This window comes from Neoarius graeffei, chromosome 4 (assembly GCF_027579695.1).
Source record: "Neoarius graeffei isolate fNeoGra1 chromosome 4, fNeoGra1.pri, whole genome shotgun sequence".
Classification (NCBI taxonomy): Eukaryota; Metazoa; Chordata; class Actinopteri; order Siluriformes; family Ariidae; genus Neoarius; species Neoarius graeffei.
The window spans coordinates 102,428,429-102,447,466 of NC_083572.1; the positions used below are offsets into that span (position 1 = coordinate 102,428,429).

Genomic DNA, 19,038 nt, shown 5'->3' on the forward strand with positions numbered 1-19,038 from the left:
CATCATTAATGCTGAATGATATATACACGTTTCAGAGCAATATGCTGCCATCCAGACAAAATCTTTTTCAGGGAAGGCCTTCCTTCTTTCAGCAAGACAATGCCAAACCACTTTCTGCACATATTAAAACTGCATGGCTCCATAGTAAAAGAGTCCAGGTGCTAAACTGGCCTGCCTGCAGTCCAGGCCTGTCTCTCATTTAAAACATTTGATGCATTATGAGGTGCAAAATGTGACAAAGAAGACCCCGAACTGTTGAGCAAATGAAATTATATATCAGGCAAGAATGGGACAAGATTTCTCTTTCAAAACTGCAGCAATTGGTCTCCTCAGTTCCCCAACATTTATAGTGTTGTTCAAAATAGAGGCGATGCAACACAGTGGTAAAAATCCCCCTGTCCCAAACGTTTTTGAAACATGTTTCTGACATCAAATTCAAAATGAGCATATATTTTAAAAAAAAATTCTCAGTTTCAACATTTGATATGTTGTCTTTGTACTATTTTCAATGAAATATAGGGTTTCCGTAATTTGCAAATCATTACCTTCTGTTTTTATTTACAGTTTACACAATGTCCCAGGGCGGCACGGTGGTGTAGTGGTTAGCGCTGTCGCCTCACAGCAAGAAGGTCCGGGTTCGAGCCCCGTGGCCGGCGAGGGCCTTTCTGTGCGGAGTTTGCATGTTCTCCCCGTGTCCGCGTGGGTTTCCTCCGGGTGCTCCGGTTTCCCCCACAGTCCAAAGACATGCAGGTTAGGTTAACTGGTGACTCTAAATTGACCGTAGGTGTGAATGTGAGTGTGAATGGTTGTCTGTGTCTATGTGTCAGCCCTGTGATGACCTGGCGACTTGTCCAGGGTGTACCCTGCCTTTCGCCTGTAGTCAGCTGGGATAGGCTCCAGCTTGCCTGTGACCCTGTAGAAGGATAAAGCAGCTAGAGATAATGAGATGAGAATGAGACAATGTCCCAACTTTTTTGGAATTGGGGTTGCATTTCTACAATTGTGAGGATCAATACTGCCATCTAAAGGACCCTTTAGTATAGTTACCTGTTGAATACTGAATAGCCAATATTAAATGTTGCATTTTCCCTTTTTTACCCTGCCTCTTGCCCATAGTCAGCTGGGATAGGCTCCAGCTTGCCTGCGACCCTGTAGAACAAGATAAGCGGCTACAGATAATGGATGGATTTTTCCTTTTTTGTTTTAGAATTTTCAAAATTCTAAAACTTTGTTTATTTTCAGTTTTTTTTTAAACCAGATCTTCAATGTGGTGTCATACTTTTATATTCTAACTGTATGCAAATAATAATCTCATATATTGGTTTAAATACTGGCCTGAGATTATCACTTACTGCGATGCACTTGAGAAAGTTTAAAAGTTTATTGTGGAACATCCTGCAAATAACAAAAACTGAACAGTGCTTAATTAACGCGACATAAAAAAATATTCAAAATCATTCTAAATACACTGTGCTCCTTCAACTGATAAAGAATCCATGACTGAATCAGTGTCTTTACTGTGAAAGAGAGCATGAGGATGGCTGATAGCAGTGTGCAGAGCAGTAATAATGAGTGTAGTCACGATCAGAGAAAGCAAGATGGCGGCAATCATGTTAAAATTAAGAAGTGAATTGAATGAGTCAAGCTGATATTGAGACTTCAGGTTTAAAATAGGCTCAGATGAATGTGTCAACTTGTCTCTTTCTTCTAGCACTCATGATCTGTAAAGATCCCACTATAAATCATACTCATATTCAGCATAATACATTCTCCATACATAAAATACATACTGCATTTCTTGCAAAACATGCCATAGTCCACACATACAAGGCATACAGCACTCCATACATACAACACACACATATAGCTATTCAAAATGGATAAAATACAAAGATGAATATAGTCACAAACAGTGATCGTATTTTTTTTTTTAATCAACAATTTGAACTTATTGTAAAATGATAGAAAATTCCAGACACTATGATGAACTGGTGTTCCTCTGAGGTTGTATTCTTGGCTCATGCCCAGTGCTGCTGAGATCAGCTCTGGATCTACTGCAAACCTGAGCAGGAGGCAGTTACAGAAGATGAAAAATACTGACCGGGATGAAAGGATGGATGGAATAATGATGAATAATAATGGGTAACTGAGCTGTGGAGTAGATGTCCTGATCAGGAGGGATTGTGGGTAGTCGATGATGAATAAACTACTCAACTAAATTATGTTGTCATAAACACTTTCAGAAGGATGAGAGGAGATTGCGGGTAGTTGAATACTTAAGAAACAATTGGAAGTTCCAGCGTCTGAGGCAGAAAGGGGTCTGGTGTCGTAAACATCCTCATAAACCTAGACAGTAAGCACAGAGAAATAGAAACAAAATATATAAATATTTCAATCTGTTTTTTAACGACAGTAAGTTTTGGTACTGAACACACACACTGATGAAGACAATTACCTGTTGGTCAATTTGTGAGCCTTGGACAGAACATCGACCAACAGCAGCTGTTCCTGCTGAAAAAAATAAACAGTCAAGAATTCGGTAGTTGTTATTACTTTTGTTATTATTAGCTTTAGATTTTGTGATGGCCAAAAATCCTGTGGTGTGTTTATTCATCTGTATTATGTGTCATTCATTTTCTATCTGTTCATTCGACAGGCTCAGTGTCACTACTCCTTCTACTTATCATGTAACTGAAAAATGAACAAGGTTAATAGAAAACATACACACACACCCGACATCTGAAACTGTTCAGATTAAATAGCAAATTGTGTAGTAAATATGTATCATTCCAGACAAAGCTTGTGAATGATATTAAACAGACTACACCTTGCATCCTGCGTCTCTTTGACAGAATCGCAATGAGGAATATGATTCCAAACAGAAACAGCAGCAGAATTACACACACAGGGATCACAGTGGAAGCTGGAAATCCTGGAAGGGAAACAAACAGTCACTTTAACCGACATCATGATCAATCCTAAGGGATCAGATACATCAAAGTCATGGAGTTAGACATTTTGTGTAATGTGCATTTTCAGCAGAATCACTTGTTGGAGGAGAAGATGATGTGAGCTCAGATGATGATGATGAAGAAGAAGGTTGTGCTGGTATTGAGGTTGAAACTGGGACACATGGCTCTAAAGCATGTTAAAAAGTTAATAAATGACAAAGTGAGTGAATGTAGTGTATGACTGATAGCAGTACAGATGCAACACAATATAGTTTTCATTTTGTAGATGTGACACTCAGATATACTGACTGAGACCATGTGTCTGCACATCTCTGCAAACTCACCAGTCACTCTCAGGTTAATCTGTGTGAAATAAACCTTGTATCCATGATCAGATGTCCAGGCTCCTTCAGCTCCACACCAGTATTCACCAGAGTCCTGCTCAGTCACATTTCTAATACTGACAGTGAAGATTTGTTTTGCTCTGTCATCATACAGGGAGAATTTCCCCTCATTTACATACTTTCTACTTTCTTTAACAGATCCATTATAAAAACAAGCAGGTTGTTGCAGCCTCATCTTGCAGAGAAACTTGGGGTCACTCCTGAGGGATTCTGGGTATTTACAGCTGACGTTCAAATCTCGTCCGACATGAACAGTCTCACTGATGGACTTCTCATAGGACAGATCTGCAAATCACAACCAATCTGATCAGTTTGTGTGTGTGTGTGTGTGTGTCCTAATTCTGATTAACAACATGGAGACAGTAAATTTACCTATGAATATAATCACAGCATGTTTCTCTACTAAAATCCATAATTATAGCTACTCACCTTCCCTTACATTCAGCTTCACTACAGTGTAGGTCTCTATTTCATCAGACACAACAACAGCACATGAATATGTTCCAGTGTCCTCTGTAATCAGCTCTTTGATAAACACACTGAAGAATCCTGCACTTCTGTTGTCATGAATTGAGAATCTGCCATCATGTGACCATTCACTGTTTAGTTTTGTTGTTATTCGATTCAAACACCACTGATCAGCTTCGATCTTACAGAAAGATTTTAGTTTGTGTTTATATTCATCCTCATATCTGCACTTGATGTTGATTCCTCCCCCTGCATATGCTCTCACTTCTCTAGAGAGCAAGTCCCCTGTTAAAAACAAGTTCAAATCATGCACAATTAACTAAGACTGTAAATAACTATTCAAATTTTATAGCAGAATTCAGGTTTTTTTTTTAATCTTGTTCATTCAAGATGATGTCTCACTGGCAAATTCCTGACTACACACATTATTCAATTTGTATGAAAAGTTCCTAAAATGTAGATCACTGTGAGGCAAATTAAATCCGATAACTCATGGTCATAAAAAGGCAGGAGTGAAATGTCAGGCAAACTAAAGAGTACAGGGCAATCAGAAACAAAATGAAGTGTCTTAGCAAAAAAGTAAAAAAAAAAAAAAACAGAAATAGTGAGTAAAGAAAACATTGCTAATGAAAAATATCTTGCAAAGATGGTAAGTGAGAAAAGAACTGAAATAAATACAAGGAAGTAAGTGACGGAAGCAAGAAAGTCAAGGGGCAATTTGTGGTTTGGTTTGAGATGAATTTGATATTTTAAATACAGTATAGTCAGGAAATAAATTTAAAATGCACTGAAAGGTGATTAGTTTGTCAGCCAGGAAAAAGGGTTTGAACAAAAATGTATTTGATTAAAAACAAAGAGTAAAAATACAGTAAAATTATACTATTATATAGTCTATAGTAAGTTGATTAGTAAAGTATGATGACTTGCTGCTGTGTTTGCTAACGACACTGAAGCTTTGTGGATATAAACAGAAGGCAGTGGTGGGAGACTCACCTTCCTTGACCTTCAGTTTCACCGATGTATAAATGTCTGTCGCTGCACGTCTATCAACTCCACAGTGGTACGTCCCAGTGTCCTGTACAGTGAGCTCTCTGATCATCACCCTGAACTCTGCTGATTTGGTGTCATCAAACAGTGAGAATCTTCCTGAATTTACCCACTTGTTTTTATCTCCTGTCTTTATTTGGTCAGAACAGCCTGGAGAGGAACCCTTACAGAAATATTTTGGGTTTTCTGTGTATTCTGTATCATACTTGCACTTGATAAGGACTCCTCCTCCTGAATATCCTGTTACTTTCTTGGAGGCTCCTCCATCTAACAAAACACCAAACATCCATCTGAGCAAAACCTTCCTTCCTGTAACACTGCTGCTGATAGTGAGGATTATTTTGAAGTGCGTTTCTTTACCTGAGATCAGACAGAGGGTGAAGATGAGGAGGATCTTCATCCTGAGTTCACACTCGCAGATCACCACACCAACTCCACTTCAGAAAGATATTAAAGCTCCTGTTCTGTTACACACTGTTACTGTCTCTGTCCTGCTCTGTAAATGTTCTGTCTTCATCTGTGCCTTCACCAGAAAGCGTTGTATTGCCCACTTCCTCTTTTAGCCTTGTGAGAAAGAACTGTCCAGCAAGTTTGTATCGGAAATATGTATGCCCTAAATCAATGCAATACAAATGCTTTCACATTACTGGCACAAAAATGAGCCTTTTGTGTGTTTCAGTGTATAAACAATCATATGAAGGTGTATAAGTGTTTAATATTAACGTTCTTAGCCTTGTGAGAAAGAACTGTCCAGCAAGTTTGTATCGGAAATATGTATGCCCTAAATCAATGCAATACAAATGCTTTCACATTACTAGCACAAAAATGAGCCTTTTGTGTGTTTCAGTGTATAAACAATCATATGAAGGTGTATAAGTGTTTAATATTAACGTTCTGCATATGAACATCTTTCTCTATGTGAGTTATTTTTCCTCTCAGTGCTCCAGTGTTAACTTTACTGAGGATATTTATTACTCCATGTCAGTGTGTACTGATCTACTGCCAGAAGGCCTCGACTGCCCTCTAGACCACAAGGTGCGACACAGAGGAAGAAAGATACAGTTTAAACCCAACACTACAGTATTCACCATGGATGATTAAAATTTTAAAAATCAGAGAACAGAACTTTGTCTGAATTGTATAAATTCCTGGTGCTGCTTTGGGAAAACACAATCACATATTCACATAATCTGAAATTCTTAGATCAGTTTCCTGCATAACAACTTTGCTGTCTGTCTGTGAACACTAGGGATGTAACACAATGACACTTTCTGTCCCTGTATCTGTTTAATACTCAATATCCATATTTGCATGCAAATATTCACTAATTCGCAATGGCAAATCACCTTTTTATGTAGATCCTAACCTGAACACTGTATAAAATGTGTTTATTTGTCTGCTATATTAAAGTTGCCCCAAAGTTATGCACAAGCATGGAGTGAGGGTTATGGCCCTTTTCCACTACCCTTTTTCAGCTCACTTCAGCTCGCTTCAGCTCACTTCAGCCCGACACGGCTCGCGTTTCGACTACCAAAAACCAGCACGACTCAGCTCGTTTCAGCCCTGCTTAGCCCCTAAAACTCGCACCGTTTTGGAGTGGGGCTGAAGCGAGCCAAACCGTGCCGAGTGAGGCTGGAGGCGTGAGCAGACACTCCCCTGTGCACTGATTGGTGAGGAGGAGTGTCCTCACATGCCCACACACGCCCCGCGAGCGCGCTGGGATCTGTAAACACCGCAAACCCGGAAGAAGAATAATTACAAATTACGAGAATTTCTGAAGCCTTATGCGCCTCGCCTCATCTATACGCTCTTGCCAGTATCTGTTGGCGTTGTCGGTGACAACAAGCCACAGCACCAAGACCAGCAACACTAACGACTCCATGTCCTCCATGTTTATTGTTTACTATCCGGGTCGTGAGACTACCGCTTAAAAGATCACTGAATCAGTGACATACAGAGCATCGTGGACGAGTTCGCGGAGCGCAAGGCTCATCGTATGCCCTTCAAATAATGCGCGCAGTAGGCTATTGATGTTTTATTATGAGCCATGTACAGTATCCTAATGTTTTTTGTTTCTGAGTTACATGTTCGTTTGAAGGACTTGATGTACTAAATAACATAGTTGCACCCGGTAGTGTTGAAATTGGTAAACACCGCAGTTGCGGACATTTTGTAGCCTAAAATGATGTTATGATAAGCTTTAATAAAATGCCCGGTCATTTGCCCCGCCCCCGGCCCGGCTCTGACTTGTTCCGCCACTGTCACTGATGTCACTGTTTGCGCTGCTTAATGACATCACGTGACGTCCACCCACTTTCGCTAACTCCACCCAATGTGTCCACCCACTTCCAGCCAGCACGGTTCAGCACGGTTGTAGTCGAAATGCAACTTCAATAGCCCCGCTCAGCTCGACTCAGCTCGACTCGGCACGGCACGACTCAGCCGCGTTTGTAGTGGAAAAGCGGCATTAGTGTCAGTGTTTCTATAATGAGTTGCATGTAAGTTTGATGAGTGCATTCACCTTTTTAATTATGCTGCCTGTGTTGTGAATAAATTATTTTCATCTGAGAAAAACAGTGATTATTGAATGCAAAGGGACTTCTCATGGATTGTTGAAAATTATTACTCAACTTATTACTCAAATTTATTCACTGGGATCGGCCTCATTCTGTGTACTTTATTCCAACAGAGTTATCAGTCTGATTAACAGGTTATAAAGCTCCATGTGCAGTAAACATCACCAGTGCACTGCAAAAAATAAAAATCTTAGGAAGTTTATTTGTCTATTTTCAAGTCAAAACATCTAGCTACCCTTATAAGACATAATTGCCCAACAAGCAAAACCTCATTTAGCTAGAAAGGCTAGTTTTTAGACAGTCCATCTTGAAAATCTTGTATAGACAAAATGTCTTGAAAAAGTCTTATTTGGAGCACCTTTGAAAATAAAAATTTTAAAAAAAAAAAAAACAAGTAAGTACATTTTGGACATTTGTCAAATGCGGTTCATCTTCTTTCAAGAAAAAAAACAAAGTATGCTTGTTTTGGGAATAAATGAACTTTACTGAAATCTTTGAATCTTTCATTACAATTCAACTCCACCTTACAGATCCTAAGTTTACTGCGACTGTTTTCTCAGTCATTCGGAGTGAAGTCCTTCTAGATGCTGTACATACTCTAGACCAGACAAGTGCCTTCAAAAAGGCTATGAGTGAGTGGAGGGCGTTTTAGTGAGATCTTGTTGGAATGCTGTGAGTTAAGTTCAGTGTGTTTGTTTGTTTGTTTGTTTGTTTGTTTGTTTGTTTGTGCCTGATCTTGTAAACCCCTCGTACACATGAATAGTCAATGCCCCCAAAATGCACTGTTGCTTTGGCATTGTGTAAGCACTGTAAGTCAAAATGCATAGACTTTTTTTTTTTTGTGCCTGAGGTCCTGGGGAAGTGGAATCTTAAGAGATGTTTTAATGTTTGAATGTTGAAATGGGAAAAAAAATAAACTTGTTGCAGTGCTACACGTGTCGTCAACTTGATTCAAGATAGTCTCTGGTCTCATATCTAGAGTATTTAACTATTTACAGGTCACAAAAGGAGAATCTTTTAAGCTAGCAATGCTTAGTTGTAGAATTTAACAATCCTAATATTAGTATATTTATCTTAAATTCAGTTTTTACTGCTAAGACTTTGTCATGAATTTAAGTGAAATACCCTTAAAATGAAATAAATAAAAATGACTTGAATGGCTCATCTCATTATCTCTAGCTGCTTTATCCTTCTACAGGGTCGCAGGCAAGCTGGAGCCTATCCCAGCTGACTACGGGCGAAAGGCGGGGTACACCCTGGACAAGTCGCCAGGTCATCACAGGGCTGACACATAGACACAGACAACCATTCACACCTACAGTCAATTTAGAGTCACCAGTTAACCTAACCTGCATGTCTTTGGACTGTGGGGGAAACCGGAGCACCCGGAGGAAACCCACGCGGACACAGGGAGAACATGCAAACTCCACACAGAAAGGCCCTCGCCGGCCCCGGGGCTCGAACCCAGGACCTTCTTGCTGTGAGGCGACAGCGCTAACCACTACACCACCGTGCCGCCATGGCTAAATGTAAGAAGTACAATCTTGTTATAAGAACTATTTTGATTATTTTGAGTTAATCAGTCTCACATAATAAGTTCCCCAATCTTATTTTGGAATTATTTCATCTAAAAACAGGTTAGATTTTTCATCTTACTTTAAGAAATCTTGCCAAGTCAAATTTGACTAGTTCCATTGGCAGATTTTTTTCACCTGATTCAAGCAAATATGCTTTGTTTTAATCTTTTATTTCTTATTTTTGAAAGGCCATTTTTTGCAGTGTGTGGTGGATTCATTTCAACTCTGAGCTGGAATTGTTTACCATTTTGTCATTTTCACCTCAATCTTAATTCTGTACTTCATGTTTCTGTATCTATTTTAGTGTCTATTTTTTTTTCAATCTCAGTAGTGTCCAAAACCCGAAATTAGTTTTAAAATGAAATACAAGTTGATTCACTATTAAACCCTCAAAAAAGTTTTGTTGTCTGGTCCAGACTTGGATTCCTCACTCTCATGACTTCATATGTTTGTTATTTTAGTTGCTGATTAAAAAAAATATTCTACTGTAAAATCAATCAAGTGTTTAGTAAGCTATAAGTAGGAAATTTTAAAATCTTGGTTTATATGTTGGCTACTACTGAAATACAGCTTAAAGAGGTTAATTCTACAATTATGAGGGTATGAGGAATTTCATAGTATTTGGTCTATTCCCTTTTTGCTTTCATGACAGGATGCACTTGAGCTAGCACAGACTCCACATGCTTATGTCAAACCTGATGATCCATATGAGGCCCTGTTTATACTTAATTTTAAAATGCGTCTTAGGTGATTGGCTCAGGAATGGACAGCTGAGACACGTCGCCATTTGTTGGTTTGTCTGTTAGCAACATTACGGAAAAAGTTATGAACGGATTGCTCTGAAATTTTTTCCAGAGGTGTGACTGGGCACAAGTAACAATCCATTAAATTTTGGCAGTGATCTGGATCACCTTCTGGATCCAGGATTTTTTAAAAGGATTCTTTATCATTGCGAGATGAGCTGCTTGGCGGAGGTCTGCGCTCTCCGAGTGCTTTTCTAGTTGTGTTTAGATTTTGTTACTGCCTACAGTGTCTTGCAAAAGTATTCATCCCCCTTGGTGTTTGTCCTGTTTTGTCACATTACAAGCTGGAATTAAAATGGATTCTTGGGGGGTTTGCACCATTTGAATTACACAACATGCCTACCACTTTAAAGGTGCAAATTATTATTTTATTAGGACACAAACAATAATGGGGCGGCACGGTGGTGTAGTGGTTAGCGCTGTCGCCTCACAGCAAGAAGGTCCGGGTTCGAGCCCTGTGGCCGGCGAGGGCCTTTCTGTGTGGAGTTTGCATGTTCTCCCGTGTCCGCGTGGGTTTCCCCCACAGTCCAAAGACATGCAGGTTAGGTTAACTGGCGACTCTAAATTGACCATAGGTGTGAATGTGAGTGTGAATGGTTGTCTGTGTCTATGTGTCAGCCCTGTGATGACCTGGCGACTTGTCCAGGGTGTACCCCGCCTTTCGCCCGTAGTCAGCTGGGATAGGCTCCAGCTTGCCTGCGACCCTGTAGAACAGGATAAAGCGGCTAGAGATAATGAGATGAGATGAGACAAACAATAATTAAGATGAAAAAACAGAAATCTGGAGCACTCATAGGTACCCCCCCCAAAAAAAGTCATAACTTTGTAGAGCCACCTTTTGCTGCAATTACAGCTGCAAGTCTCTTGGAGTATGTCTCTTGGGGTATGTCTCTATTAGCTTAGCACATCTAGCCACTGGGATTTTTGCCCATTCTTCAAGGCAAAACTGCTCCAACTCCTTCAAATTAGATGGGTTGCGTTGGTGTACAGCAATCTTCAAGTTATGCCACAGATTCTCAATTGAATTGAGGTCTGAGCTTTAATTAGTCCATTCCAATACACTTAAATGTTTCCCTTTAAACCACTCCAGTGTAGCTTTAGCAGTATGTTTAGGGTCATTGTCCTGCTGGAGCATTAACCTTCGTCCAAGTTTCAAACTTCTGGTTGACTCAAACAGGTTTTCCTTCAGAATTACCCTGTATTTAGTGCCATTCATCTTTCCTTCAGTCCTGACCAGCTTTCCTGTCTCTGAAGATGAAAATCATCCCCACAGCATGATGTTGCCACCACCATGCTTCACTGTAGGAATGGTGGTCTCAGGGTGTTGGGTTTACATCACACATGGCATTTCCCATGATGACCAAAAAGTTCAGTTTTAGTCTCATTTGACCAGAGAATCTTCTTCCATGTGTTTGGGGAGTCTGCCACATGATGCTAGGCAAACTCCAAATGTGTTTTCTTAATCAATGACTTTTTTCTGGCCATTCTTCCATAAAGCCCTGCTCTGGGGAGTGTACAGTTTAAAGTGGTCCTATGGACAGATACTCCCATCTCTGCTGTGGATATTTCCAGCTCCTTCAGTGTTATCTTTAGTGTCTTTGTTGCATCTCTGATTAATGCCCTCCTTGCCTGATGTGTGAGTTTTGGTGGGCAGCCTTCTCTTGTCAGGTTTGTAGTGGTGCCATATTCTTTCTATTTTGCGATAATTGATTTAATGGAGCTCCATGGGATATTCAAAGTTTGAGATATTTTTTTATAACCAAACTCTTATCTATACTTCTTCACAACTTTGTCTCTGACCTGTTTGGAGGATCCTTGGTTCTCATGTTGCTTGCTTAGTTGTTTTGCAGAGTCAGGGTCCTTCCAGAACAGGTTGATTTATACGAACATCATGTGACAGATCATGTGACACTTTGATTGCACACACGTGGATCTTAATCAACTAATTATGTGACTTATGAAGTGAATTGTTTGGACCATCTCTGACTTAGGGGTTTCATACGAAACGGGATGAATTCCTTTACACACACCAGATTTCTGGGGGTTTTTTTCATTTAAATTATTGTTTGTGTCACAATAAAACAACAATTTTCACCTTTAAAGTGGTAGGCATGTTGTGTAAATCAAATGGTGCTAATCCTCCAAAAATCCATTTTGGAATGCAAAAAAACCCCAAAACAAACAAACAAACAAACACACACACAAAAAAAAAACAGGACAAACACCAAAGGGGATGAATATTTTGCAAGACACTGTACATCACTTCTACTACAGTGGTGCTTGAAAGTTTGTGAACCCTTTATAATTTTCTATATTTCTGCATAAATAGGACCTAAAACATCATCAGATTTTCACACAAGTCCTAAAAGTAAATAAAGAGAACCCAGTTAAACAAATGAGATAGAAATATTATACTTGGTCATTTATTTATTGAGGAAAATGATCCAATATTACATATCTGTGAGTGGCAAAAGTATGTGTATCTGGTGAGACCCCCTTGTGCACCAATAACTGCAACTAAGCATTTCCGGTAACTGTTGATCAGTCCTGCACACCGGCCTGGAGGAATTTTAGCCTATTCCTCCATACAGAACAGCTTCAACTCTGGGATGTTGGTGGGTTTCCTCACATGAACTGCTCACTTCAGGTCCTTCCACAACATTTCGATTGGATTAAGGTCAGAACTTTGACTTGGATATTCCAAAACATTAACTTTATTCTTCTTTAACCATTCTTTGGTAGAATGACTTGTGTGCTTAGGGTCGTTGTCTTGCTGCATGACCCACCTTCTCTTGAGATTCAGTTCATGGACAGGTGTTCTGACATTTTCCTTTAGAATTTGCTGGTATAATTCAGAATTCATTGTTCCATCAATGACGGTAAGCTGTCCTGGCCCAGATGCAGCAAAACAGGCCCAAACCATTTTATTTATTTATTTATTTATTTGCACATGATAAGAGATTTACAAGAAAACATAAATAGAACAAAAAACAGAAAACGTGCTGGGGAAGAAAAAAAGCACAATGGCTTGTTCTAAGTCTTCCCCCATTTCACTTAACAAGTAATTAATACAAATTTAACAAATTAGAGAATAACTATATTAACAATAGTAAATAATAACAAATAATAACAAAGATAATAATATAATACAACCCTGATTCCAAAAAAGTTGGGACAAAGTACAAATTGTAAATAAAAACAGAATGCAATAATTTACAAATCTCAAAAACTGATATTGTATTCACAATAGAACATAGATAACATTAAATGTCGAAAGTGAGACATTTTGAAATTTCATGCCAAATATTGCCTCATTGGAAATTTCATGACAGCAACACATCTCAAAAAAGTTGGGACAGGGGCAATAAGAGGCTGGAAAAGTTAAAGGTACAAAAAAGGAACAGCTGGAGGACCAAATTGAAACTCATTAGGTCAATTGGCAATAGATCATTAACATGACTGGGTATAAAAAGTGCATCTTGGAGTGGCAGCGGCTCTCAGAAGTAAAGATGGGAAGAGGATCACCAATCCCCCTAATTCTGCGCCGACAAATAGTGGAGCAATATCAGAAAGGATTTCGACAGTGTAAAATTGCAAAGAGTTTGAACATATCATCATCTACAGTGCATAATATCATCAAAAGATTCAGAGAATCTGGAAGAATCTCTGTGCGTAAGGGTCAAGGCCGGAAAACCATACTGGGTGCCCGTGATCTTCGGGCCCTTAGACGGCACTGCATCACATACAGGCATGCTTCTGTATTGGAAATCACAACATGGGCTCAGGAATATTTCCAGAGAACATTATCTGTGAACACAATTTGCCGTGCCATCCGCCGTTGCCAGCTAAAACTCTATAGTTCAAAGAAGAAGCCGTATCTAAACATGATCCAGAAGCGCAGACATCTTCTCTAGGCCAAGGCTCATTTAAAATGGACTGTGGCAAAGTGGAAAACTGTTCTGTGGTCAGACGAATCAAAATTTGAAGTTCTTTATGGAAATCAGGGACGCCGTGTCATTCTGACTAAAGAGGAAAAGGACGACCCAAGTTGTTATCAGCGCTCAGTTCAGAAGCCTGCATCTCTGATGGTATGGGGTTGCATTAGTGCGTGTGGCATGGGCAGCTTACACATCTGGAAAGACACCATCAACGCTGAAAGGTATATCCAGGTTCTAGAGCAACATATGCTCCCATCCAGACGACGTCTCTTTCAGGGAAGACCTTGCATTTTCCAACATGACAATGCCTAACCACATACTGCATCAATTACAGCATCATGGCTGTGTAGAAGGGTCCGGGTACTGAACTGGCCAGCCTGCAGTCCAGATCTTTCACCCATAGAAAACATTTGGCGCATCATAAAATGGAAGATATGACAAAAAAGACCTAAGGCAGTTGAGCAACTAGAATCCTACTGTGACAGTTCGTGTAAGTGGGTGGAGCACAGAAGGACGGCAGGACAGAACTGAGTTCACAAAACTCGCTTTATTCAGCTTTTCAGTGTATCTCTGTATTCTCACACACACACTCAGACACACGCACACACATCAGCTGTCTAGGTGTGGAGAGAGCTCCCTCTGCTCTCGCTCTCTCTCCTTAAATAGGGCACGGTCACTGGGAAGACATACAAACATTAATGACAGGTGTAGTGATTCTGCCACTTACCTTCTCTGACTCCGCCCTCCTGTCACAGAACGGCGCTTGACCACGCCCCCGCTGCCACATACCCCCACTGCCCGACTCAGGCCGGGCAGCTGTCCGGCCTACAGCCAACTCCCCCTCCCCCCCGACGGGAGAGAAAGTCCGCCACAACCATCTGCACCCCCGGCCTGTGGATCACCTTGAAATTAAAGGGTTGGAGTGCCAGATACCAACGGGTGATCCGCGCATTGGCATCCTTCATGCGGTGGAGCCACTGGAGGGGTGCGTGGTCCGAACAGAGGGTGAAAGGGCGCCCCAGCAGGTAGTAGCGGAGGGCGAGGACCGCTCACTTGATCGCGAGGCACTCCTTTTCTATTGTGCTGTAGCGCCCCTCGCGTACCGACAGCTTTCTGCTGATGTACAGCACGGGACGATCCTCCCCCTCCACCTCCTGGGACAACACGGCCCCTAGCCCTCTGTCTGACGCATCCGTCTGTAACATAAAAGGGAGAGAAAAGTCAGGGGAATGTAATAGTGGCCCCCCGCACAGTGCAGCCTTTACCTCAGAGAAAGCCTGCTGGCATTGCTCCGTCCACTGGACCGGATCTGGTGCCCCCTTTTTAGTGAGGTCAGTCAGCGGGCTGGTGACGTCCGAATAATTAGGTATAAACCTACGATAGTAGCCAGCCAGCCAGGCCCAGGAACTGTCTCACCCCCTTTTTGGTCTTGGACCTCGGGCAGGCCGCAATTGCTGCTGTCTTGTTAATTTGGGGACGCACCTGCCTGTTGCCCAAGTGGAAGCCCAGATACCATACTTCCACCCACCCAATCGCACACTTCTTTGGGTTGGCTATGAGACCCGCTCGCCTCAGCCACTTAAGAATGGCCTTCAGGTGTTGTAAGTGCCGCTGCCAGTCATTACTATAAATAATGATATATCGTCAAGGTATGTGGCCACATAGGTGGCGTAGGGGCAGAGGACCCTGTCCATCAGCCGCTGAAACGTAGCGGGCGCCCCAAACAGCCCAAAAGGAAGTGTGACGAATTGGTGTAAGCCGAACGGTGTGGAAAAGGCCGTCTTTTCCCAGGATAATGGAGTCAAGGGGATCTGCCAATAACCCTTTGTTAAATCCAGTGTTGAGTAAAAACGAGCTGTGCCTAGCCGATCGAGCAACTCATCAATACGAGGCATTGGGTACGCATCGAATTTAGACACCGAGTTGACTTTTCTATAGTCAACACAGAACCGGACCGACCCGTCGGCCTTGGGTACCAAGACCACCGGGCTGCTCCAGTCACTGTGGGACTCCTCGACGATGCCCATTTCGAGCATGGCCTCGAGTTCTTCCTGAACCACTTTTTTCTTGTGCTCGGGTAACCTGTAAGGGCAGCTACACACTACCACCCCCGGGGGCGTCTCAATGTGGTGCTCTATGAGGTGGGTGCAGCTGGGCAGGGGCGAGAACACGTCCGAAAACTCGGTCTGCAACTGGGCAACCTCCGCGAGTTGGGTCGGGGTGAGGTGGTCTCCACAGGGGACCGGAGAGGTACACGATGCCAATGTTCCCTTTTGCACCTCCGGCCCCAGCTCTGCCTTCTTCGGAACCAACGCCACGGGGACCTCCTCGTTCCAGAGTTTGAGCAGGTTGAGGTGGTAAATCTGTAGTGCCCCACCCCTATCCGTTCACCTCACCTCATAGTCAACGTCCCCGACTCGCCGTGTGACCTCAAAGGGTCCTTGCCACTTGGCGACTAATTTGGAGCTCGATGTGGGCAACAGTACAAGTACTTTCTCTCCCGGTGCGAACTCCCTAAGGCGCGTACCCTTGTCATACAGGCGGGTCTGTCGTTCTTGGGCCTGCCGCAAATTCTCCTGAGTTAGGTGCGTGAGTGTGTGGAGTTTTGCGCGCAGGTCAATAACGTATTGGATTTCGTTTTTACTTGGTGAAGGTCCCTCACAATTTTCCCGCAGCACATCTAGGATGCTGTGCGGCTTACGCCCGTATAACAATTCAAACAGGGAGAACCCCGTGGAGGCTTGGGGGACCTCTCGCACTGCAAAGAGCAAGGGTTCTAGCCATCTATCCCAATTACATGCGTCCTCACGAATTTTTTAATTATGTTCTTGAGGGTGCAATTGAACCATTCAACTAAACCGTCCGTTTGTGGGTGATACACGCTGGTGCGGATCGGCTTAATACCCAACAAACCATACAGTTCGTTCAGTGTACGTGACATAAACAAGGTGCCTTGGTCAGTCAGAATCTCTTTCAGGATTCCAACTCGGGAGATAACACGGAAGAGTGCCTCCGCAATACTGTGTGCTGAGATATTGCGAAGAGGCACTGCTTCTGGGTATCGCGTTGCATAGTCCACTAGAACTAATACAAAGTGGTACCCTTGTGTTGACCGATCTAATGGCCCGACGAGATCCATCCCAATTCTTTCGAACGGGGTCTCGATTAACCGTAGAGGGTGCAAAGGCGCTTTTGGAATGGCCACTGGATTTACTAACTGGCATTCGCGGCATGCCGTACACCACCTACGGACATCACCGTGAATCCCTGGCCAATAGAACCGGGCCATTATTCGGGCTAGTGTTTTATCCTGCCCTAAGTGTCTAGCCATGGGATTAAAGTGAGAAGCCTGGAATACCAATTCCCGGCGGCTCTTCGGAATTAAAAGCTGCATGACTCGCTCTTTAGTTTGAGTGTCCTGTGTCACTCAGTATAATCTATCCTTCATAATCGTGAAGTAGGGGAAGGGCGGGGTGGCGTTTGGCGGGAGCGTTTGACCATCGATTACTCTCACTTGGTCAAATGCATGCCGCAGAGTCTCGTCTCGCGACTGCTCTAATGGGAAATCTGCGAGGGATTCCCCAACAGAGAGAGGAGGGGCCGGCGGCTCCTCACTCTGATGCGGAGATGACATAGACGGCTCTGTGACAGCTGCTCCCACCAATGCGATGCTGGGACCTCCCCCTGTTAAATGACAGGACCCACTCTTCACTAAATGTGTCATTAAATCCCAAAATCCCGGCCAATCAGTCCCCAAAATTAGAGAGTGGGTAAGGCGAGGATTAACTGCCGCCTTCACTATAAATTTTTCCCCTCGAAAAAAATGTGGACCGACACTAGAGGGTAGTTGTGAACATCCCCCGTGCACACACAACACCTTCACCAATTGTGCTCCCCCCAGTCCCTCGTCCTGCACCAGGCTTTGGTGGATTGAGGTCTGATTACAGCCAGAATCCACCAACACCTGATATGTATCCCCTTGGATACTCACCAGTATGCGATACGCTCTGGCCCGATCGAGGGCGGCTCCCGGCATGTCGGGGATCCAAACCACCGTGCCCACCTCCATTACCGAGCACTGCTGTTGGAGGTGGCCCGGCTCCCCGCCGTGCCAGCGAACCGGCCCAGGCTTCCTCTCTGCACTAGTGCTCTGGGGCTCACTCACCTGAGGGGGGAGAGAGACGGACACAGAAGGGAGACATGGGAGGGCACCGCGGGTGCAGCGGGCCGGCTGAGGTGGCGCCGGCCCCCGCCTCCGCGGTGGGGGAATAGGGCGAGGAGGAGACACAGGAGGAGGGGAGAGAGAGAGAGAGGAGAGAAGAGAAGAGGTTGTCTGCTGTCCTGCTGTCGGGACAGCTGCCAGATGGTCCTCCGCCAGCTCGATTGCCTGATCCAGCGATGCCGGGCGGTGGCACTGGACCCACTCTGCGGTTCCCGCTGGTAAACGTGTGACGAACTGCTCCAGTACCACCTGGTCGATGAGTCCCTTGGCGTCGCAGCTGTTGGCTCTCAACCACTGCCAGCAGACGTCCCAGAGTCGCTGGCCAAACGCGAATGGCCGGCCGACTTCCTCCAAGCGCAGAGCACGGAAACGCTGACACTGTTGCTCCGGGGTGCGTCCCACCTGCTGGAGGACGGCCCGGCAAAGGTCCGCGTAGGCCAGCCGGCGGTCGGCGGGGAGCTGTAGCGCGGCCAGCTGCGCCTCTCCCGTTAGCAGGGGGAGGAGGCGCGCCGCACGCTGTTCCACCGGCCACCCCGAGGTCTCCGCTACCTGCTCAAAGAGCGTGACGAATGCCTCGGGGTCATCCTGCGGGCCCATCTTCGTGAGGGTGAGGGGGGAAGGGCCCGCGGCGGTGGATATGGTGGACCCTGCTGATGCGAGGAGGTGCCGGAACGCCCGACGATCTTCCTGTTGCGTCAGCACCAGGGCCTCGAACCGTTGTCATGGATTAAAGCAAAAAAAAATTATTTGACTGAAAATTTACGGGGGGGGGGGGTTATGGGTGGATTTCGATGAAATTCTACGGGGGGGTTATGTGTAGATTTCGATGAAATTCTACGGGGGGGTTATGGGTGGATTTCGATGAAATTCTGAGAATGGTTAACTTAAAACTGATAACTTTTATCAATTAATTAATGGATTAATATATTCAATTTATTGCACTTTCTTTCTATTGCTTCCATATATTATTTTTTTGTGGCAAACCACACAAATGCAAGCGCCTGGAATGTTTAGTTTTTTGCACCATGAACTAAATGGCTTTCCGTTTTCAC

The 19,038-nt window shown here is 43.5% G+C and overlaps 1 protein-coding gene across 2 annotated transcripts; it reads right to left on the reverse strand.

Annotated features, from left to right (window-relative positions):
• Window positions 1-1,393: 1,393 nt before the first annotated feature.
• Window positions 1,394-5,330, reverse strand: LOC132884523 (polymeric immunoglobulin receptor-like). Of its 2 annotated transcripts, none has more exons than XM_060918377.1 (8): window positions 5,231-5,330; window positions 4,817-5,137; window positions 3,785-4,108; window positions 3,296-3,640; window positions 3,049-3,138; window positions 2,828-2,932; window positions 2,456-2,508; window positions 1,394-2,346 (listed from the first exon to the last, which is right to left on the reverse strand). In XM_060918377.1, the coding sequence occupies exons 1-8, from the start codon at window positions 5,268-5,270 to the stop codon at window positions 2,215-2,217; spliced, it is 1,410 nt and encodes a 469-aa protein (XP_060774360.1). In that variant the 5' UTR covers window positions 5,271-5,330; the 3' UTR covers window positions 1,394-2,214. The 2 variants fall into 2 exon arrangements, with proteins under 2 accessions (XP_060774360.1, XP_060774359.1); XM_060918376.1 differs by having other exon boundaries at window positions 2,456-2,511.
• Between the last annotated feature and the right edge of the window lie 13,708 nt (window positions 5,331-19,038).

What these genes read in the sequence shown, in the direction of transcription:
- LOC132884523 (XM_060918376.1), bottom strand. Translation starts at nt 5,270, where the DNA reads ATGAAGATCCTCCTCATCTTCACCCTCTGTCTGATCTCAG. An exon ending in GAAACTGAAGGTCAAGGAAG is followed by an intron (nt 4,109 to 4,816) that starts GTGAGTCTCCCA and finishes TGTTTTTAACAG; the next exon opens with GGGACTTGCTCTCTAGAGAA. An exon ending in GAAGCTGAATGTAAGGGAAG is followed by an intron (nt 3,641 to 3,784) that starts GTGAGTAGCTAT and finishes TGTGATTTGCAG; the next exon opens with ATCTGTCCTATGAGAAGTCC.